Source organism: Bos javanicus, chromosome 20 (assembly GCF_032452875.1).
Source record: "Bos javanicus breed banteng chromosome 20, ARS-OSU_banteng_1.0, whole genome shotgun sequence".
Lineage (NCBI taxonomy): Eukaryota > Metazoa > Chordata > Mammalia > Artiodactyla > Bovidae > Bos > Bos javanicus.
In genome coordinates, this window is record NC_083887.1 from 23,376,420 (window position 1) to 23,400,794 (window position 24,375).

General features: G+C 39.2%; 1 protein-coding gene across 12 annotated transcripts in view; it reads left to right on the top strand.

Moving 5' to 3' along the window:
• Positions 1–24,375, top strand: part of SLC38A9 (solute carrier family 38 member 9) — a 101,378-nt gene that overhangs the window by 43,128 nt on the left and 33,875 nt on the right. For 11 of the 12 annotated variants that reach the window (XR_009731758.1, XM_061393506.1, XM_061393507.1 and 8 more), the window contains 3 exons: positions 4,093–4,152; positions 7,065–7,259; positions 18,661–18,768. Coding sequence is in view for 11 of the 12 variants with exons in the window: in XM_061393506.1 (XP_061249490.1) it covers positions 4,093–4,152; positions 7,065–7,259; positions 18,661–18,768 (363 nt within the window). In the remaining variant the exon portion in view is untranslated. The remainder of the gene's footprint in view (positions 1–4,092; positions 4,153–7,064; positions 7,260–18,660; positions 18,769–24,375) is intronic. The other variant, XM_061393515.1, reaches the window with a different exon arrangement.

A 24,375-nucleotide genomic window follows, 5' to 3' on the forward strand; every position in this document is an offset into this window, starting at 1 on the left:
TTAGATAGTTGTGTCATTCATGAATATGAAAACTTCTTCCTATCTAGTTATTATTTTTTGAATGATTCATATATATATGCATACATCTATATTTAGTATATACATTCAAACATATATAGGATTTCCCAGGTGACACTGGTAAAGAACCTATCTGCCAATGCAGGAGACATAAGAGATGTGGGTTTGATCCTTGGGTCAGGAAAATACCCTGGAGTAGGGCATGGCAACCCCTCCAGTACTTTTGCTTGGACAATGACCATGGACAGTGAAAGCTGGTGGCCTACAGTCCATTATGTTGCAAAAGAGGCACACATGACTTCAGTTCAGTCACTCAGTCGTGTCCGACTCTTTGCAACCCCATGGACCACAGCACACTAGGCCTCCCGTCCATCACCAAGTCCCAGAGTTTACTCAAACTCCTGTCCATTGAGTCAGTGATGCCATCCAACTATCTCATCCTCTGTCGTCCCCTTCTCCTCCTGCCTTCAATCTTTCCCAGCATCAGGATCTTTTCTTGGCCTCAGGTGGCCAAAGTATTAGAGTTTCAGCTTCAACATCAGTCCTTCCAGTGAACACTCAGGACTAATCTCCTTTAGGATGGACTGGTTTGATCTCCTTGCAGTCCAAGAGACTCTCAAGAGTCTTCTCCAATACCACAGTTCAAAAGCATCAATTCTTCAGCACTCAGCTTTCTTTATAGTCCAACTTTCACATCCATACATGACTACTGGAAAAACCATGGTCTTGACTAGATGGACCTTTGTTGGCAAAATAATGTCTCCACTTTTTAATATGCTGTCTAGGTTGGTCATGGCTTTCCTTCCAAGGAGTAAGCATCTTTTAATTTCATGGCTGCAAGCACCATCTGCAGTGATTTTGGAGCCCCCCAAAATAAAATCAGCCACTGTTTCCAGTGTTTCCCCATCTATTTGCCATGAAGTGCTGGGACCGGATGCCATGATCTTAGTTTTCTGAATGTTGAGCTTTAAGCCAACTTTTTCACTGTCCTCTTTCACTTTCATCAAGAGACTCTAGTTCTTCTTTACTTTCTGCCATAAGGGTGGTGTCATCTGCATATCTGAGGTTACTGCTGTTTCTCCTGGCAATCTTGATTCCAGCTTGTGTTTCATCCAGCCCAGCGTTTCTCATGATGTACTCTGCATATAAGTTAAACAAGCAGGGTGACAATATACAGCCTTGACGTATTCCTTTTCCTATTTGGAACCAGTCTGTTGTTCCATGTCCAGTTCGAACTGTTGCTTCCTGACCTGCATACAGATTTCTCAAGAGGCAGGTCAGGTGGTCTGGTATTCTATCTCTTGAAGAATTTTCCACAGTTTATTATGATCCACACAGTCAAAGGTTTTGGCATAGTCAATAAAGCAGAAATAGATATTTTTCTGGAACTCTCTTGCTTTTTTGATGATCCATCGGATGTTGGCAATTTGATCTCTGGTTCCTCTGCCTTTTCTAAAACCAGCTTGAACATCTGGAAGTTCACGGTTCACATATTGCTGAAGCCTGGCTTGGAGAATTTTGAGCATTACTTTGCTAGCGTATGCAATGAGTGCAATTGTGCAGTAGTTTGAGCTTTCTTCGGCATTGCCTTTCTTTGGGATTGGAATGAAAACTGACCTTTTCCAGTCCTGTGGCCACTGCTGAGGTTTCCAAATTTGCTAGCATATTAAGTGTAGCACTTTTACAGCATCATCTGTTAGGATTTGAAATAACTCAACTGGAATTTCATCACCTCCACTAGCTTTGTTTGAAGTGATGCTTTCTAAGGCCCACTTGACTTCACATTCCAGGATGTCTGGCTCTAGGTCAGTGATCACACCATCATGATTATCTGGGTCGTGAAGATCTTTTTTGTGCAGTTCTTCTGTGTATTCTTGCCACCTCTTCTTAATATCTTCTGCTTTTGTTAGGTCCATACCACTTCTGTCCTTTATTGAGCCCATCTTTGCATGAAATGTTCCCTTGGTATCTCTAATTTTCTTGAAGAGATCTCTAGTCTTTCCCATTCTGTTGTGTTGTTTTTTTTTTTTTTATCTATTTCTTTGCACTGATCACTGATGAAGGCTTTCTTAGCACTCCTTGCTATTCTTTGGAACTCTGCATTCAAATGAGTATATCTTTCCTTTTCTCCTTTGCTTTTTGCTTCTCTTCTTTTCATGGCTATTTGTAAGGCCTCCTCAGCTAACCATTTTGCTTTTTTGCATTTCTTTTTCTTGGGATGGTCTTGATCCCTGTCTCCTGTACAATGTCACGAACCTCATTCCATAGTTCATCAGGCACTCTGTCTATCGGATCTAGTCCCTTAAATCTATTTCTCATTTCCACTGTATAATTGTAAGGAATTTGATTTAGGTCATACCTGAATGGTCTAGTGGTTTTCCCTACTTTCTTCAATTTAAGTCTGGATTTGGCAATAAGGAGTTCATGATCTGAGCCACAGTTAGTTCCCTGTCTTGTTTTTGCTGACTGTACAGAGCTTCTTCATGTTTGGCTGCAAAGAATATAATCTGATTTCATTATTGGCCATCTGTGGTGATGTCCATGTGTAGAGTCTTCTTGTGTTACTGGAAGAGGGTGTTTGCTATGACCAGTGTGTTCTCTTGGCAAAACTCTATTATCCTTTGCCCTGCTTCATTCTGTACTCCAAGGCCAAATTTGCCTGTTACTCCAGGTGTTTCTTGACTTCCTTAGCAATGAAATAACAACAGATGACCATAACTGGCTTAAAATAAGAGAAATTTATTCTCTCACAGTCCTAGAAACTAGAAGTCTGAAATCAAAGTGTCTGTAGGGCCCTCTCCTTCCTCTGAAGCCTTTAGGGAAGAACCCTTCCTTTTTCTTCCTAGTTTCTGATGATCAACTGCTACCAGTCCTTGGCATTCCTTGACTTTAGTAATATTTCTCCAGTTTCACCCTCTGCCTTCACATGACCATCTTCCCCCAGGGTCTCTATGTCCAAAAATCTCCTGTTCTTGTTAAAGACACCCATCATTGAATTTAGGGTGTACCCTAATCCAGTATAACCTAACCTTAGCTTGATTATGTCTGCACAGACTCTGTTTCCAAATAAGGTCCATTTTATGTTTCCTGGTGGACATGGATCTGGGAGAATTCTATTCAACCTAATATACTTGGTGTCAGGGTTTTTACTAGCCTTATGTAAATCTTTGGCATCAGGAATTATGTAATTATGTAAAGATCCATAACTTCCTATCTTGAATCACTAGTAACCCATGGAGACATTATAAAAACCTAAGCATAGATTACTTCTTTTATTCTATCTTGAGAAGCATATAATGGAGATGAATAATTCACAAATATAACTTACTTTATGACCTTAAAATCTAATCTAGCTTTTTTTTTTATCATCTTATTTAAGTTTTACATCACTTTCTTTAATGCTTACTAAGGTTATGAAAGGCTAACATAAAATAGAATAAAGTAAATTCCCTCAGGCAAATAAAAAACATATTTTTAACCCATTCTCTCATTTACTATAGAATGATATGAATGTCCAGGTATCTGCATTAGCTTTTTATTTTGCTGCTACTTTTAGTAAAACTTAGTGGCACCTGTGATCAATAATTAGTATAGAGCTTTCACTTTATAAAAGCTGTTCTATATTTTGTCAAAACTTGAAGTGATTTTTTTCAGATAAATTCAGGTGTCTTGAGTAGTGGCTTTCCACCTTTTGCAGGTTTTAGAACTTTACTATATAAGATATAACTATACCTCCATAAATCAGTGTGAGTATAGGATAAGAAATTGTACACATTATCTTTATTCCAGGACTTTTAACTTCAGCCTTCTGGGTGGTTTTTTTGTTTTGTTTTTAAAATCTTCACTCATAAAAATTTTCCACCATGAGACTGTGACACCAATGACATCGTTCCTATAAAGCAGAGAAAAGAAGGTGAAGTTATGTTAATAATGAAGTAGTCTTTGTTCTGTGTATTAAATAATACTACCACAGACTAGATCTTAAAAGATTTTTATAGATAAAGAAAATTTAGAGGGTGATTGATTTAACATCTTCCACTCAGTATTAAATTATGCTTTCCTCATAATTTTTAGATTTTATTCATCACATTAATGACACAGACTCTATACCGAGTACCAACGATAGCAACCCTGGTAAGTAGTTTGGAGTTGAAAGTTTGCCTTATTTCTTTATTCATCACCTTTTTTCAAAAAAGATATGAGGTAGAACCTATAACTTTATTTTAGGTAAATGACCAGCATAAAATCATTATCTTTAGGTTAACTAAGCCACTATTAAATTGTTGATAACCAGTAAGGTAAAAAAAAAAACAGCTTCACAAAAGTTTGTGTTAATGTAAGCTAAACAATATTTAGTTCATGTTATACAGTTCACAGTTATAGCTCACATCCACAGTATCCATATTTGCTTATGATCAATAAATATTTTCAAGTACCTCTATCACTGCTGATTGTTTTAGAAATCTAGGACCTTTGTTCTCAGTTTGTTAATTTAGTTTTAAACATTGATCATTTTAGTTAGTAATATTTAAGATATATAAATGTGTGCCCTAAATTTCCTAATAATGAACTAAGGCTAGGAAATATGGAAAAATAAATTGAAGATTTGCTTCCCCCCAAAAAAATCAATTTCTTAGAAAAGTTTATTTTAATTAATTTATTAAAAATAAACATTTGGGGACTTCCCTGGTGGTCCAGTGGCTAAGACTCCAAGTTCCCTGTGCAGGGGGCCTGGGTTTGATCCCTGGGCAGGGAACTGAGATCCCATGTGCTACAACTAAGACCTAGTGCAGCCAAATAAATACATTAAATAAATAAAGAGAATTAAAAAATAATAAATGTTTGTAGCCCATGTGTTTATCCAGTATAGCAGTAATGGGAAAAATGAATAGAAAAGTTAATATAACCTGAGTAACAGCATAACTAACATCACCTAAAGCTTTTATGTGTTTAGGTTTCAGAGATACTGAATTGATATTTTGATGGAGGTACACATTGATCACTAAGAGGACAATTCATTCAATGCATATTTATTAAATCTATTATGTGTCAGAAACTGTTCTAGGCTCTGGGATATAATGGACAGACAAGAGTTTCTCTTGTGAAGTATACATGCCAATGTTTGCTGTTCAGTGTCTTACTTTACCCCTTAATTAAATTAATTAATCTGTCATTTGTTAATGCTAGAAAATGAGTGAAGTACCAGCATTATTTCTGTGAATGCACATACACACACACATACTTTTCATTAATTATACTAAAATGTATTCATATAATTCAAACACATACCTCTTGAACCCTGTTCCTTACCTCAGAATTTTCAAAAGCCCAAGAAACATACCGGTTTTAAAACTGAAATTCATTTACTGTAGCTACTCTGATATCAATTGATGAAACTAGTATATTACTATCTAGTAGGATTTCTTGAGTAGAGAGTCAGTTCATTGTTGAGTTCATGAATATTAGAATTACACTAAAAATTTGGAGAGCATTATCAGCAAAGTCAGTTTACTTTGCATAGTGATATCTTAAGTTGATAGTAGCACTTCTTGATTCTTTGGTTTATTTTAAACAAAGTATTGAACAGAGCATCAAGCAATCCATTTCAGTAAACATTAGAAATTACAGCAGACATTTATTGGATACTTACTGTATGCAAGCATTGTTCTAAATGTTTTACAGCAACTTCATAAGGTAGTACTGTTCTCTTCATTTTCTAGAGGGCTTCCCTGGTAGCTAGCTCAGCTGATATAGAATATGCTTGCAGTGCAGGAGACCCTGGTTCGATTCCTGAATTGGGACAGTCCCCCAGAAAAGGGATAGGCTACCCATTCCAGTATTCTTGGGCTTCCCAAGGCACAGAGAATTTAGTGATTTGTGTGTAGAGTGACAGTGAAGATTCTTTATTCAATCAGTTTACTTCCATAACCTGTGTTCTTTACCACTCTAGTTAATTAGCACAGGAAAAATTCAAGTTAATTTACTTTTGTCCAGAGCATAGAAGGAAAAAAATACAGGTTAAAAGTGCTGACTAAGAAAACTGTTTGGCTTTGTGGCATGCCATATAACAGATAGAGAATAAAATTGTTGCTCAGCATTTTTTTACAGCATTAAACATTCTTTACAAAGAGCTGATTATTAGCAAAAGTACTATTACGAACTTAGAAGCACAGTGAGAATGATTTGTATTCTCTCTGCAAACAGAAGACACTGCCACTTGTAGATCAGTGTTAGGAAAAATACATTTTATTCACTTCCCAGTTCTCTGGATATCATCTGGGCTTTCAGCTGCTCTAAGGCCTGAGAAACATCCAGGACAATTATTCTGGATTGCTGGGATTCAAGATTCTTAAGCTGTAGGCAATTATTAGATTTTGGCAGTACCATGGCAATGTTTCAATGGTGTCCGCTTTTTATTCCAAACCCATCAATTTTGCTTAATGTTAGAAGAAACCTGTTCTCTGGACTTTGTGTGGGTTATTAGCAAAATGAACAATTATCTTGAATGATGTGTCTTATATGATTGTAATAATAAGATCAAATATCATCCAACCTGATAGTTTCTCTCTGGCAGTGGGACAGAAGGATAGCTGGTAGAATAATTGTATAGTTTCCAGTAGAAAGTAGAAATCAAGGCTATACCTCAAAATTTTCTAACATTCTACCTTTAATTATTTATAGGTAAAAGTTTTCTGATTATAACTACATATAAAATAGATAAACCACAAGGACCTACTATATAGCACAGAAAAGTATATTCAATATCTTGTAATAACCTATAGTGGAAAAGAATCTGAAAAATAATATCTGAATCACTATGTTATATACCTGAAACTAACACAACATTATAAATCAACTATACTTCAAAGTTTTTAAATAAATAATTTAAAAATTTGAAAATACTCCACATATATCTAAACATAACCCTCTATTTTTTTTCCCAAAAAGGAGAAACTTAATACATGGTAAAACTTAAGGTTGGTAGAGCAAGTATAAGTCTCATTGTTTTTTGTTGCCTCCTCTGATCTGTTACTTCCTTGTTGCAGTGATTTGTCCAAGTGCCAGGAGCGGTGGCCATCCTGACAACAGCTCTGTGATTTTCTATGCTAGTAACTCGGAACTCCAGCAGTTTGAAAAGTGGTGGAATAAGTCCAAGACAGTGCCCTTTTACCTCATAGGGCTCCTTCTGCCACTGCTTAATTTCAAATCTCCTTCATTTTTTTCAAAATTTAACATCCTAGGTAAGCCAAGGACTGTGTTATAGAGCCTCTGTATAGTAGAATACATGCTGAATTCTGTGGGAATATGGTCTGACCAGCAAAATAGTTAACTTCCAGGCCTGTTCTTCTGTGTTTAATTTGTTCACACATATATTGCCCTAGTTTTTGCTTTTCTTGATGAAGTTTGGCACAGAGAAAAATAGAGATGGCCATCTCAAGCCCAAGTCCCTTTTAAAGATGAGTTACTGGGATTTCCATTCTGTCCTTACTGAACAACTATTCCTCATTTCCTCTACAACTAGTGGCAGTAGACTTAAAGATTTCAGCAGGAGAGATCCAAAGTGAATATGATAGGAATTCTCAGTTCTAAAGTTTGGAAATGTTAGAACTTACTAAGGGAGATTATGGAATATTTTTTCCGTACAGATTCTATTTAAGAGTATAAACACAGAATTATCACTTTTTTTAATATAAATTTATTTATTTTAATTGGAGGCTAATTACTTTACAATATTGTATTGGTTTTGCCATACATCAACATGAATCTGCCATGGGTGTACAGGTGTTCCCCATCCTGAACTGCCCCCCTGCCCCCGACCTCCTTCCCCATCCCTGGGTCATGCAAGTGCACCAGCCCCAAGCATCCAGCATCATGCATTGAACCTGGACTGGCAATTCATTTCACATATGATATTATGCATGTTTCAATGCCATTCTCCCAAATCATCCCACCCTCGCCCTCTCCCACAGAGTCCAAAAGACTGTTCTATACAGCAGTGTCTCTTTTGCTGTCTCGTATACAGGGTTATCGTTACCATCTTTCTAAATTCCATATGTATGTGTTAGTATACTGCATTGGTGTTTTCTTTCTAGCTTACTTCACTCTGTATAATAGGCTCCAGTTTCATCCACCTCATTAGAACTGATTCAAATGTATTCTTTTTAATGGCTGAGTAATACTCCATTGTATATATGTACCACAGCTTTCTTATCCATTTGTCTGCTGATGGACATCTAAGTTGCTTCCATGTCCCGGCTATTATAAACAGTGCTGCGATGAACATTGGGGTACACGTGTCTCTTTCAATTCTGGTTTCCTCAGTGTGTATGCCTAGCAGTGGGATTGCTGGGTCATATGGCAGTTCTATTTCCAGTTTTTTAAGGCATCTCCACACTGTTCTCCATAGTGGCTATACTACTTTGCATTTCCACCAACAGTGTAAGAGGGTTCCCTTTTCTCCACACCCTCTCCAGCATTTATTGCTTGTAGGCTTTTGGATTGCAGCCATTTTGACTGGCATGAAATGGTACCTCACTGTGGTTTTGATTTCTCTGATAATGAGTGATGTTGAGCATCTTTTCATGTGTTTGTTAGCCATCTGTATGTCTTCTGTGGAGAAATGTCTGTTTAGTTCTTTGGCCCATTTTTTGATTGGGTCATTTATTTTTCTGGAATTGAGCTGCAGGAGTTGCTTGTATATTTTGGAGATTAATTCTTTGTCAGTTGCTTCATTTGCTATTATTTTCTCCCATTCTGAAGGCTGTCTTTTCACCTTGCTTATAGTTTCCTTTGTTGTGCAGAAGCTTTTAATTTTAATTAGGTCCCATTTGTTTATTTTTGCTTTCATTTCCAATATTCTGGGAGGTGGGTCATAGAGGATCCTGCTGTGATTTATGTTGGAGAGTGTTTTGCCTATGTTCCCCTCTAGGAGTTTTATAGTTTCTGGTCTTACGTTTATATCTTTAATCCATTTTGAGTTTATTTTTGTGTATGGTGTTAGAAAGTGTTCTAATTTCATTCTTTTACAAGTGGTTGACCAGTTTTCCCAGCACCACTTGTTAAAGAGATTGTCTTTTCTCCATTGTATATTCTTGCCTCCTTTGTCAAAGATAAGGTGTCCATAGGTGTGTGGGTTTATCTCTGGGCTTTCTGTTTTGTTCCACTGATCTATATTTCTGTCTTTGTGCCAGTACCATACTGTCCTGATGACTGTGGCTTTGTAGTAGAGCCTGAAGTCAGGCAGGTTAATTCCTCCAGTTCCATTCTTCTTTCTCAAGATTGCTTTGGCTATTCGAGGTTTTTTTGTATTTCCATACAAATTGTGAAATTATTTGTTCTAGCTCTGTGAAGAATACTGTTGGTAGCTTGATAGGGATTGCATTGAATCTATAAATTGCTTTGGGTAGTATACTCATTTTCACTATATTGGTTCTTCTGATCCATGAACACGGTATATTTCTCCATCTATTAGTGTCCTCTTTGATTTCTTTCACCACTGTTTTATAGTTTTCTATATATAGGTCTTTTGTTTTGGAGAAGGAAATGGCAACCCACTCCAGTATTCTTGCCTGGAGAATCCCATGGATGTGACTTCACTTTCACTTTCACTTTGTTTCTTTAGGTAGATATATTGCTAAGTATTTTATTCTTGTCGTTGAAATGGTGAATGGAATTGTTTCCTTAATTTCTCTTTCTATTTTCTCATTATTAGTGTATAGGAATGCAAGGGATTTCTCTGTGTTGATTTTATATCCTGCAACTTTACTATATTCATTGATTACCTCTAGTAATTTTCTGGTGGAGTCTTTAGGGTTTTCTATGTAGAGGATCATGTCATCTGCATAAAGTGAGAGTTTTACTTCTTCTTTTCCTATTTGGATTCCTTTTATTTCTTTTTCTGCTCTGATTGCTGTGGCCAGAACTTCCAAAACTATGTTGAATAGTAGTGGTGCAAGTGGGCACCCTTGTCTTGTTCCTGACTTTAGGGGAAACGCTTTCAATTTTTCACCATTGAGGATAATGTTTGCTGTGGGTTTGTCATATATAGCTTTTATTATGTTGAGGTATGTTCCTTCTATTCCTGCTTTCTGGAGAGTTTTGGTTTTTTTTTTATCATAAATGGATGTTTAATTTTGTCAAAGGCTCTCTCTGCATCTATTGAGATAATCATATGGCATTTATTTTTCAATTTGTTAATGTGGTGTATTACATTGATTTGCGGATATTGAAGAATCCTTGCATCCCTGGGATAAAGCCCACTTGGTCATGATGTATGATCTTTTTAATGTGTTGTTGGATTCTGATTGCTAGAATTTTGTTAAGGATTATTGCATCTATGTTCATCAGTGATATTGGCCTGTAGTTTTCTTTTTTTGTGGCATCTTTGTCAGGTTTTGGTATTAGGGTGATGGTGCCCTCATAGAATGAGTTTGGAAGTTTACCTTCCTCTGCAATTTTCTGGAAGAGTTTGAGTAGGATAGGTATTAGCTCGTCTCTAAATTTTTGGTAGAATTCAGCTGTGAAGGCGTCTGGACCTAGGCTTTTGTTTGCTATAAGATTTCTGATTACAGTTTCAATTTCCGTGCTTGTGATGGGTCTGTTAAGATTTTCTATTTCTTCCTGGTTCAGTTTTGTAAAGTTGTACTTTTCTAAGAATTTGTCCATTTCTTCCACGTTGTCCATTTTATTGGCATATAATTGCTGATATTAGTCTCTTATGATCCTTTGTATTTCTGTGTTGTCTGTTGTGATCTCTCCATTTTCATTTCTAATTTTATTGATTTGATTTTTCTCCCTTTGTTTCTTGATGAGTCTGGCTAATGGTTTGTCAATTTTATTTATCCTCTCAAAGAACCAGCTTTTGGCTTTGTTGATTTTTGCTATGGTCTCTTGTTTCTTTTGCATTTATTTCTGCCCTAATTTTTAAGATTTCTTTCCTTTTACTAACCCTGGGGTTCTTCATTTCTTCCTTTTCTAGTTGCTTTAGGTGTAGAGTTAGGTTATTTATTTGACTTTTTTCTTGTTTCTTGAGGCTATGCCTGTATTGCTATGAACCTTCGCCTTAGCACTGCTTTTCCAGTGTCCCACAGGTTTTGGGTTGTTGTGTTTTCATTTTCATTCATTTCTATGCATATTTTGATTTCTTCTGTAATTTGTTGGTTATTCAGCAGTGTGTTGTTCAGCCTCCATATGTTGGAATTTTTAATAGTTTTTCTCCTGTAATTGAGATCTAATCTTACTGCATTGTGGTCAGAAAAGATGCTTGGAATGATTTCAATTTTTTTGAATTTACCAAGGCTAGATTTATGGCCCAGAATGTGATCTATCCTGGAGAAGGTTCCGTGTACGCTTAAGATAAAGGTGAAATTCATTGTTTTGGGGTGAAATGTCCTATAGATATCAATTAGGTCTAACTGGTCTATTGTATCATTTAAAGTTTGTGTTTCCTTGTTAATTTTCTGTTTAGTTGATCTATCCATAGGTGGAGTCCATAGGTGTGAGTGGGGTATTAAATTCTCCCACTATTATTGTGTTATTGTTAATTTCCCTTTCATACTTGTTAGCATTTGTCTTACATATTGCAGTGCTCCTATGTTGGGTGCATATATATTTATAATTGTTATATCTTCTTGGATTGATCCTTTGATCATTATGTAGTGCCCTTCTTTGTTTCTTTTCACAGCCTTTGTTTTAAAGTCTATTTTATCTGATATGAGTATTGCTACTCCTGCTTTATTTTGGTCCCTATTTGCATGGAATATCTTTTTCCAGCCCTTCACTTTCAGTCTGTATGTGTCCCTTATTTTGAGGTGGGTCTCTTGTAGACAACATATATAGGGGTCTTATTTTTGTATCCATTCAGCCAGTCTTTGTCTTTTGGTTGGGGCATTCAACCCAGTTACATTTAAGGTAATTATTGATAAGCATGATCCTGTTGCCATTTACTTTATTGTTTTGGGTTCAAGTTTATACTCCCTTTTTGTGTTTCCTGTCTAGAGAAGATCTTTTAGCATTTGTTGGAGAGCTGGTTTGGTAGTGCTGAATTCTCTCAGCTTTTGCCTGTCTGTAAAGCTTTTAATTTCTCCTTCATATTTGAATGAGATCCTTGCTGGGTACAGTAATCTGGACTGTAGGTTATTTTCTTTTATCATTTTAAGTATGTCCTGCCATTCCCTCCTGGCCTGAAGAGTTTCTATTGAAAGATCAGCTGATATCCTTATGGGAATCCCCTTGTGTGTTATTTGTTGTTTTTCCCTTGCTGCTTTTAATATTTGTTCTTTGTGTTTGATATTTGTTAATTTGATTAATATGTGTCTTGGTGTGTTTCGCCTTGGGTTTATCCTGTTTGGGACCCTGGGTTTCTTGGACTTGGGTGATTATTTTCTTCCCCATTTTAGGGAAGTTTTCAACTATTATCTCCTCAAGTATTTTCTCATGGTCTTTCTTTTTGTCTTCTTCTGGGACGCCTATGATTCGAATGTTGGGGCGTTTAACATTGTCCCAGAGGTCTCTGAGATTGTCCTCATTTCTTTTAATTCGTTTTTCTTTTTCCTCTCTGATTCATTTATTTCTACCATTCTATCTTCTACCTCACTAATCCTATCTTCTGCCTCCATTATTCTATTATTTGTTCCCTCCAGAGTGTTTTTGATATCATTTATTGAGGTTCAAGCTGGTTTTAGAAAAGGCAGAGGAACCAGAGATCAAATTGCCAATATCCGCTGGATCATGGAAAAAGCAAGAGAGTTCCAGAAACATCTATTTCTGCTTTATTGACTATGCCAAAGCCTTTGACTGTGTGGATCACAATAAACTGTGGAAAATTCTGAAAGAGATGGGAATACCAGAACACCTGATCTGCCTCTTGAGAAATTGTATGCAGGTCAGGAAGCAACAGTTAGAACTGGACATGGAACAACAGACTGGTTCCAAATAGGAAAAGGAGTTCGTCAAGGCTGTTTATTGTCACCCTGTTTATTTAACTTATATGCAGAGTACATCATGAGAAACGCTGGACTGGAAGAAACACAAACTGGAATCAAGATTGCCGGGAGAAATATTAATAACCTCAGATATGCAGATGACACCACCCTTATGGCAGAAAGTGAAGAGGAACTCAAAAGGCTCTTGATGAAAGTGAAAGTGGAAAGTGAAAAAGTTGGCTTAAAGCTCAACATTCAGAAAATGAAGATCATGGCATCCAGACCCATCACTTCATGGGAAATAGATGGGGAAACAGTGGGAACAGTGTCAGACTTTATTTTTCTGGACTCCAAAATCACTGTAGATGGTGACTGCAGCCATGAAATTAAAAGATGCTTACTCCTTGGAAGGAAAGTTATGACCAACCTAGATAGCATATTCAAAAGCAGAGACATTACTTTGCCAACAAAGGTTCGTCTAGTCAAGGCTTTGGTTTTTCCTGTGGTCATGTATGGATGTGAGAGTTGGACTGTGAAGAAGGCTGAGTGCCAAAGAATTGATGCTTTTGAAGTGTGGTGTTGGAGAAGACTCTTGAGAGTCCCTTGGACTGCAAGGAGATCCAACCGGTCCATTCTGAAGGAGATCAGCCCTGGGATTTCTTTGGAAGAATGATGCTAAAGCTGAAACTCCAGTACTTTGGCTACCTCATGGGAAGAGTTGACTCATTGGAAAAGACTCTGATGCTGGGAGGGATTGGGGGCAGGAGGAGAAGGGGACGACAGAGGATGAGATGGCTGGATGGCATCACTGACTCGATGGACGTGAGTCTCAGTGAACTCTGGGAGTTGGTGATGGACAGGGAGGCCTGGTGTGCTGTGATTCATGGGGTCGCAAAGAGTCGGACACGACTGAGGGACTGATCTGATCTGATCTGATTGCATTATTCATTACATATTGACTCTCTTTTATTTCTTCTAGGTCTTTGTTAAACCTTTCTTGCATCTTCTCAATCCTTGTCTCCAGGCTATTTATCTGTGATTCCATTTTGTTTTCAAGATTTTGGATCATTTTCACTATCATTATTCAGAATTCTTTATCAGGTAGATTCCCTATCTCTTTCTCTTTTGTTTGGTTTGGTAAGCATTTATCCTGTTCCTTTACCTGCTGGGTATTCCTCTGTCTCTTCATCTTGTTTATATTGCTGTGTTTGGGGTGGCCTTTCTGTATTCTGGCAGTTTGTGGAGTTCTCTCTATTGTGGAGTTTCCTCACTGTGGGTGGGGTTGGATGGGTGGCTTGTCAAGGTTTCCTGATTCAGGAAGCTTATGTCGGTGTTCTGGTGGGTGGGGCTGGACTTCTTCTCTCTGGAGTGTAATGAAGTGTCCAGTAATGAGTTATGAGATGTCAGTGGATTTGGAGTGACTTCGGACAGCCTGTATATTGAAGCTCAGGGCTATGTTCCTGTGTTGCTGGAGAATTTGCGTGGTATGTCTTGCTCTGGAACTTGTTGGCCCTTGGGTGGTGCTTGGTTTCAGTGTAGGTATGGAGGTGTTTGATGAGCTCCTGTCAGTTAATGTTCCCTGGAGTCAGGAGTTCTCTGGTTTCTCAGGATTTGGACTTAAGCCTCTTGTTTCTGGTTTTCAGTCTTATTTTTACAGGAGCCTCAAGACTTATCCATCTATACAGCACCGTTGATAAAACATCTAGGTCAAAGATGAAAAGTTTCTCCACAGTGAGGGACACCCAGAGAGGCTCACAGAGTTACATGGAGATGAGAAGAGGGAGGAGGGAGATAGAGGTGACCAGGATGAGATGAGGTGGAATCAAAAGAGGAGAGGGCAAGCTAGCCAGTAATCACTTCCTTATGTGTGCTCCACAGTCTGGACCGCTCAGAGACATTTACGGAATTATACAGAGAAGAAAAGAGGGAGGAAGGAGACAGAGGTGGCCAGGAGGATAAAGGGGGGAATCAAAAGGAACGAGACAGATCCAGCCAGTAATCAGTTCCCTAAGTGTTCTCCACCATCTGGAACACACAGATTCACAGAGTTGGGTAGAGAAGAGAAGGAGGAGGGAGGAGATAGAGGCGACCTGGTGGAGAAAAAGGAGAGTTCAAAGGGGGAGAGAGCAGTCAAGCCAGTAATCTCGCTCCCTAGTAAAAATGGGCACTGAAGATTGGGTTCTTAAAGGTACAAAATTGATAACAAATACCAAAAAACAAAGATTAAAAATCTAGAGTAGAGGTTGGATTTTCAAAAATTCAATATTAAAGAAAAAGTCACAAAAATCATAAAATATATATATGAAGTTTGCTTTAAAAAATAGGGTCTCTTTTTTTTGCAAAGTAATAGTAGGTTATAAAAATGAAAATTAAAGGAGTAATAGAGGACTTAAAAATAAAAAAAAATTAAAGAATGATAGTAAAAATATATCTAGGACTTTCTCTGGTGGTGTTGTGGGCAGTGTGGGGTCAATTCATTCTCAGATAGTTCCTTGATCCAGCTTATATTTCTCAAGATCTGTAGGTCCCTTCCTATGTAGTTGGTGCTAACTACAGGGCTTTAATCTATTGCACCTGTGACTTTTAGCTTCTTCTGTTTGCTGGTCTCTTCAGTGTCTAATTTCCACCCTGAAGCAAGGGGGCGGTGGTGGATACTTTTTTAGGCTCACTTGTTCAGTCGCGCTGTAGGGAGGGAGGGATGCTGCAAACAAATAACACTGGCGTGTGCTCACAGTGTCTCAGCCACACTGGGTTTGCCCCCGCTCACTGCATGTGTGCTTTTCCTGTCTACACTGCTTAGGCTCTAGGTTGCTCTGCCGGGAACTGTCTGAGGCCGGCCCTGGATTGTATGTACGTCTGAGATCCAAGCTGCTCAGGTTCAGGTACTCGGGTACTCCTCAAAGGCACAGACTCAGTTGGGCCTGCGTTTTGTGCCCTTCCCAGGTCCCAGCAGCTCAGGTGACCAGGTGTTTGGTGAGTGCAGTCACTGTGACTTATTGCCTCCCCTATCCCTGCTGCTTGGTTTTCTGGGTGTACAACCAGCGCACCTTCTCAGGTGGATGTTGACCGTCCAGAATCACAAGAAGTCTTGGTTAGCAACAAAGCCTGCTTGGAGTTTGGTAGATAATGCCTCTCTGGGGCCGTGATTGCCCCCTTCTGGCTCTGGCTGCCCTCGCCTGCCTGTCACCGGAGGGGGATGGGCCGGCCTGCAGCAGGCTAGCTCTGCTCAGTCCTTTGTTCTGTGAGCGGCCCTGACCGTGTCTTAGATTAGGGCTTCTTGCTTAGCTCTAGTCAGTCCTTTGTTTTGTGAGCGGGCCTGACAGCGTCTTAGGGTTTTTCCGTGTGGTAGCTATCCCACAGTCTGGTTTGCTATCCCAAGTTAGTTCCCTCAGATTGCCCTCGGGGCATTCAGGCCCGGTCCTTACTCTAAGCAATGCAGCCTGCACCTCCCTGCCCAGTCCCCGCATACTAGTGGCGGATGCAGGCGTCTGCGCTGCTTCTCTGCTGGGGGAGTTACCATTGGGCACGTAATCTGTGGGTTTTAATTATTTATTTTTCCTACCAGTTATGTTGCCCTCTGTGGTTCCAAGGCTTGCCACAGACTCTGCAGTGAGAGTGTTTCCTGGTGTTTGGAAACTTCTCTCTTTTTAAGATTCCCTTCCTGGGACGGAGCTCCGTCCCTACCTCTTTGTCTCTCTTTTTATCTTTTATATTTTTTCCTACTTCCTTTCGAAGACAATGGGCTGCTTTTCTGGGTGCCTGATGTCTCCTGCCAGCATTCAGCATTTTTGTGGAATTTACTCAGTGTTCAAATGTTCTTTTGATGAATTTATAGAGGAGAAAGTAGTCTCCCTGTCCTATTCATCCACCATCTTAGGACAGCCCCCATCACTTGACTTTGAACCTGGAATATTGTCCTCTAGCTGAAGTACCTTAGGCTTATTCTGGTTTTTCTCTGTTCCTCAGTGCTCACTCTTTTTTTTCAACACTATTGCCTCTTTAAAGGATCAGACTTCTTTTTGTGAGGCCTGTTTTTCAGAAATTTCTGAAATCACTGAAGAAATTTCATAAAAGGAACCCCGATGAAAGCTCAGATCTGGTTAACTAAAGACAAGAGTATCATTCACAAAGAACTGATAACCTAAATAGATAATAAGATTTCACCTTCTCCCTGTACATATGGTCTCTTGGTAGGCAGACTAGAGAATGAAAAAATTAGATTACATCAAAGAGATGGCTTTTGGGGTTTTCAAAAGACCAAAGAAGGAAGTAAGGATATTTCTCTATACCTTAGCTTCATAATAAAATTCACCATGAGACTACAACAGACACACACAGAAAATGAAGAGTTGTGGTTATATAAGCTTCAGGCTTTGGAGAAGGCAGTGGCAACCCACTCCAGTACTCTTGCCTGGAAAATCCCATGGATGAAGGAGCCTGGTAGGCTGCAGTCCATGGGGTCGCTAGGAGTCAGACACGACTTCAGCGACTTCACTTTCACTTTTCACTTTCATGCATTGGAGAAGGAAATGGCAACCCACTCCAGTATTCTTGCCTGGAGAATCCCAGGGACGGGGGAGCCTGGTGGGCTGCCGTCTATGGGGTCGCACAGAGTCAGACACGACTGAAGTGACTTAGCAGCAGCAGCAAGCTTCAGGCTCTTGTATGCATCCTTTCTGAATCAGCTAACCTCCAAACCCACAGTAGAGCTTATAGAGCTCATTTGTGGTTTCCTGATTTGCTGGCCAACTTTCCTGTGGAACAGATCTTTAAAAGTTAGCTTGTGAACTTACAAAATAACTTGCTCAATTGGGCAAAACAATCACTAGGCTTCTAACCAGGTTAAATTATTCTCTACCTCCTTATGGCAAAACTTTCTCTTTTAAAACTATATATAGCTTCTTTAGAGAAATCAGAATCTAATTCCTCTAAAAACCATCCTGGATCTCTTGACTCTGCTCAGTAGTGACTGGACTTAATTCCTTAAATCCTCTAACTTCCAGCCTACTAAAAAATCCTGAAATTCTGAATGCCCACTTTACCCTGCATAAAGTAGGTGTTCACTGTACACACAGTGAATGGAATCTGAAATCTTTCCATGGAGCAAGTAGTACTATGCAACCAAAACTTCATCTAGATTCTAGATCAGATTATTCATGGACTATTTGACTTACTGCCTTTCTCAAATAAGTTTATGATCCACATTTACTACTTTTCTTTCTTTACTTTCTACCATCTTACACTAAATATTTTGACAGATTTTCCCAACTTGTTGGCTGTCTCTAACTTTTAATACAGAGAATAAGAGTCAGGGACTTCCCAGGGGTCCAGTGGTTAAGACTTCGTGCTTCCAAATTCAGGGAGTGCAGGTTCTATCCCTGGTTGGGGAACGAAGATCCCACATGCCGCACAGACAAATTAGAAAAAAGTCAGTTTTGTGTTTTGTTTTTTTCCTAAATAACCTTAATAATAACCTTATAATAAACTCTCTACATGTATCAGAACCTAAATTTGGCTCATAACTTCTTAGGCCTACTACATAGTTTTGTGCTTTGTTTTCTGATATCTTCTGGGGTTTGTTTCTGTTCTTTAGATCTCACCTGGGCATAAATACTAATGCTAATTTTCCAAACTTTGCTGAAAGTGTAGAAACAAAATTTGATTTTGAAATAGTCTGTAAAACAAAGATGATTAATGGTTTCTGAATTTTTCCTTGCAGGCACAGTATCCGTTCTCTACTTGATTTTTCTCGTCACTTGGAAGGCTATTCGCTTGGGATTTCATTTGGAGTTTCATTGGTTTATGCCAACAGAATTTTTTGTCCCAGGTGAGCTATTTCAGCCAAGTAAAGAATTAATGAATTACAATAATGTGATCTTTGGTTAACTATTGTTAGCTTTTGTTACTATAAAACAAATAATCGAAGTTTTTATGATGATGAGCACTTTTTATTAATGCTGTTAAGCTAAAACCAGAAATACAGTTGAAATTACTTTGGTTTTCTTGCAGTTGGGGATAACCAGGACCCTTTGTCATTTCTACTTGGGAGTTAAAAGTCACAACGCAATTGAAAAATCAAGAACTCATTCTCTAGACGTCTCTGAGAAGGCATAACCCTAGAATTTTAGAGACTTAGAACATAGTCAGTAATACATATATCTGGAAATACTAGTAATTGTAGGTCATCTGCTTGGTGGTTCTATGGTGGGTAATGCCACGTGACCCAGGTCTGCTGCAGCCAGAGCCCCTGTCCCCGTGGCAGGCCACTGCTGACTCGTGCCTCCACAGGATACACTCAAACACTCAAAGGCAGGTCTGGCTCAGTCTCTGTGGGACCTCTGGGTCCTGGTGTGCATACAGTTGGAAGCATCTCTGGTGGGTAGGGGGTTTAATTCTAAATGCGATTTCGCCCCTCCTGCCATTTTGTTGGGGCTTTTCCTTTGCCCTTGGACATGGGGATATCTTTTTTTGGTGGGATCCAACATTCTCCTGTCAATAGTTGTTCAGCTGCTGCTGCTGCTGCTGCTGCTGCTAAGTCGCTTCAGTCGTGTCCAACTCTGTGCGACCCATAGACGGCAGCCCACCAGGCTTCCCATCCCTGGGATTCTCCAGGCAAGAACACTGGAGTGGGTTGCCATTTCCTTCTCCAGTGCATGAAAGTGAAAAGTGAAAGTGAAGTCGCTCAGTCATGTCCGACTCTAGCGACCCCATGGACTGTAGCCTACCAGGCTCCTCCTGCAGCAAGTTGCAATTTTGGAGTTCTTGCAAGAGATGAGTACACGTTCTTCTATTCCTCCATCTTGTTGCAGAATGATTATACCAAAGAAATTCTCGCAGTGTTAAGAAAGTTCTAGGACCCACAACAGATTTCCCAACTTGAGGATTGGGCAAAGGGACTGAGAACCCCCAGGCAATTTGACTTTGGAGACAGTGGGATTTGATTACAGAACTTCCACAGGACTGGGGAAACAGATTCTTAGAGGGCACAAACAAAACCTTATGAACACCAGGGCCAGGAAAAAGGAGCATTGTGCCCACAAGAGACTGAGCCAGACTTGCCTTTGAGTGTCTAGGAGTCTCAGGCCAAACAACAGAGATGGAACACAGCCTCACCCATCAAAAGAAAATTGGATTAAAGATTTCCTGAGCGTGGCCCCACCCATTAGAATAAGAACCAGTTTCCTCCACAGTCAGTCTCTCCCATCAGGAAGCTTCCATAAGCATCTTATCCTTTTTCATCAGAGGGCAGACAGAATGAAAACCACAGTCACAGAAAACTAAGCAAACTGATCACATGGACCACAGCCTTGTCTAACTCAATGAAACTATGAGCCATGCCATGTAGGGCCACCCAAGACAGATGGGTCATGGTGGAGAGTTCTGACAAAAGTGGTCCACTGGAGAAGGGAATGGCAAATCACTTCAGTATTCTTGCCTTGAGAACCCCATGAACAGTATGAAAAGGCAAAAAGATATGTCACTGAAAGATGAACTCCCCAGGTCAGTAGGTACCCAATATGCTACTGGAGAAGAGTGAAGAAATAACTCCAGAAAGAATGAAGAGACAGAGCCAAAGCAAAAACAACACCCAGTTGTGGATGTGGCTAGGGATGGAAGTAAAGTCTGATGCTGTAAAGAACAATATTACATGGGAACCCAGAATGTTAGATCCATGAATCAAGGTAAATTGGAAGTGGTCAAACAGGAGATGGCAAGAGTGAACATTGACATTTTAGGAATCAGTGAACTAAAATGGACCAGAATGGGAGAATTTAACTCAGATGACCATTATATCTGCTACTGTGGCCAAGAATCCCTTAGAAGAAATGGAGTAGCCCTCGTAATCAACAAAAGAGTCCAAAGTGCAGTAGTTGGGTGAAATCTCAAAATGACAGAATGATCTCTGTTCGATTCCAAGGTAAACAATTCAATATCATAGTAATCCAAGTCTACGCCCCAACCACTAATGCTGAAGAAGCTGAAGTTGAATGGTTCAATGAAGACCTACAAGATCTTCCAGAACTAACACCAAAAAAGGATGTCCTCTTTATCATAGGAGACTGAAATGCAAAAGTAGGAAGTCAGGAGATACCTGGAGTAACAGGCAAGTTTGGCCTTGGAGTACAAAATGAAGCAGGGCGAAGGCTAACAGAGTTTTGCCAAGAGAACTCACTGGTCATAGCAAACACCCTCTTCCAACAAGACAAGAGACAACTCTGCACATGGACATCACCAGATGGTCAATACCGAAATCAGATTATATTCTTTGCAGCCAAAGATGGAGAAGCTCTATACATTCAGCAAAAACAAGACCAGGAGCTGACTGTGGCTCAGATCATGAACTCCTTATTGCAAAATTCAGATTTAAATGGAAGAAAGTAGAGAAATCCACTAGTTCATTCAGACATGATCTAAAATCAAATTCTTTATGATTATACAGTGAAAGTGACAAATAAATTCAAGGAATTAGATCTGATAGACACAGTACATCAAGAACTTGGTGACCAAGACCATCCCCATGAAAAAGAAATGCAAAATGGTTAGCTGAGGAGGCCTTACAAATAGCTGAGAAAAGAAGAGAAGCTAAAGGCAAAGGGGAAAAGTAAAGACATACCCATCTAAATGCAGAGTTAATAGCAAGGAGAAATGAGAAGGCCTTCCTCAGAGATTCAATGCAAAGAAATAGAGGAAAACAAAGAATGGGAACACTAGAGATCTCTTCAGGAAAATTAGAGATACCAAGGGAACATTTCATGGAAGGATGGGCACAATAAAGGACAGAAACAGTATGGACCTAACCGAAGCAGAAGTTATTAAGAAAAGGTAGCAAGAATGCACAGAATAACTATATAAAAATATAAAAAAAAGGTCTTAATGACCAGATAACCACAATGGTGCGATCACTCACCTAGAGCCAGACATCCTGGAATGTGAAGTCAAATGGGCCTTAGGAAGCATCACTAGGAACAAAGCTAGTGGAGGTGATGGAATTCCAGTTGAGCTATTTCAAATGCTGAAAGATGATGCTGTGAAAGTGCTGCACTCAATATGCCAGCAAATTTGGAAAACTCAGCAATGGTCACGGGACTGGAAAAGGTCAGTTTTCCAATCCCAAAGAAAGGTTATGCCAAAGAATGTTCAAACTACCGCACAATTGCACTCATCTCACATGCTCGCAAAGTAATGCTCAAAATTCTCCAAGCCAGGCTTCAACAGTATATGAACTGAGCGCTTCCAGATGTTCAAGTTGGTTTTAGAAAAGGCAGAAGAGCCAGAGATCAAATTGCCAACATTCGTTGGATCATCGAAAAAGCAAGAGAGTTACAGAAAAGCATCTATTTCTGCTTTATTGACTACACCAAAGCCTTTGACTGTGTAGATCACAACAAACTGGAAAATTCTTCAAGAGATGGGAATACCAGACCACCTGACCTGCCTCCTGAGAGATCTGTATGCAGGTCAAGAAAGAATAGTTAGAACTGGACATGGTACAACGGACTAGTTCCATATTGGGAAAGGAATACATCAAGGCTGTATATTGTCACTCTGCTTATTTAACTTATATGTAGAGTACATCATGCAAAATGCTGGGCTGGATGAAGCACAAGCTGGAATCAAGATTGCCGGAAGAAATAACAGTAACCTCAGATATGCAGATAACACCACCCTTATGGCAGAAAGCAAAGAGGAACTAAAGAGCCTCTTGATGAAGGTGAAAGAGGAAAGTGAAAAAGTTGGCTTAAAGGTCAACATTCAGAAAATGAAGATCATGCCATCTGGTCCCATCACTTCATGGCAAATAGATGGGGAAACAATGGAAACAGTGACAGACCTTATTTTGGGTGCTCCAAAATCACTGCAGATGGTGACTACAGCCATGAAATCAAAAGATGCTTGCTCCTTGGAAGAAAAGCCATGACCAACCTAAAGCAGAGACATTACTTTGCCAACAAAGGACTGTTTAGTCAAGGCTATGGTTTTTCCAGTGGTCATGTATGGATGTGAGCATTGGACCATAAAGAAAGCTGTGTGCTGAAGAACTGTTGCTTTTGAACTGTGATGTTTTAGAAGACTCTTGAGAGTCCCTTGGACTGCAAGGAGATCAAACCAATCAATCCTAAAGGAAATCAAAACCTGAATATTCATTGGAAGGGCTGATGCTGAAGCTGAAGCTCCAATACTTTGTCCACCTGATGTGATGAATTGACTCATTGGAAAAGGCCTTGATGCTGGGAGAGATTGAAGGCAGGAGGAGAAAGGGATGACAGAGGATGAGGTGGTTGGATGGCATCACCTATTCAATTGACGTGAGTTTGAGCAAGCTTCAAGAGTTGGTGATGGACAGGGAAGCCTGGCGTACTGCATTCCATGAGGTTGCAAAGAGTCGAACGTGACTGAGCAACTGAACTGAACTAAATGCTGGTAATTAACATCATTGTTCCCTTTATGGGTTTTTTCTTTTAATGTTGATGTTTTTCAGGCTAATTAAGATGGTGATTATTAAGTGTTCTTTTTCTTCTTTTTTTTTCCCCATAGCAATTTTTTGTTTCACCCAAATTTAGAGTATTTTGAACATGATAGAAGGGCATCTTTTCAACCGAAGGATCAGACTCAGGTGTCCCGCATTGTAGGCAGGATTCTTTACCATCTGAGCCTCCAGGGAAGCCCAAGAACACTGGAGTGGGTAGCTTAACCCTTCTCCAGGGAATCCTTCCAACCCAGGAATCGAACTCAGGTCTTCTACATTGCAGGCAGATTCTTTATGTGCTGAGCTACCAGGGAAGTCCAAAGCAATGAATGGATAATGCTAAATGAGGAGACAGACTAGAAAATACAAGTGGCTATTATGCCTGTATCTTAAAAACTGATAAAAAGAAAGTAGTACAAAATCCTGTTGTTGGTTTAGGAAGACTGCTTTCCTTCCATTCTTCAACTGTTGATTCTGGCAGTGTAGATTTCAAGTCTTTATTCAATTTCTCAGGTTTGTCTCTAAAGCCTACAATTAGAGTTGTCTTCCTTTGTTTCATTTATTACAACATTCTTGAGTTTTCCAAGTGTGCTGAGTTGGTGATCATTGGAAGTCGTTGTTTATGTTACCATGGTTATGTATTTTTAGTTCATCTGGCTGCATCAACTTTAATTTTTTAAATTTCTATTAGAAGCCCACAAAGACTAAAAAGTCTATTTAAATTCAGGATAAAGGAAGCACTGGGGCTTGAAAGGCATCCTTCTCTCACAGATTATATTTAAAATTGGATAGTGATAAAAATGGCAACTTTAAGCTACTTCTTCCACTGATTAATAAAAATAGTCTATTTTCTAAAAGTAGATTCATAATGATTTATATTTAGATTTAGTGATAAAAGTTCCCGCTAATGATAGAACATTAGAGATAAATATGAAAGAAAGGGAGAGTATTAATAGTTATTTAGAA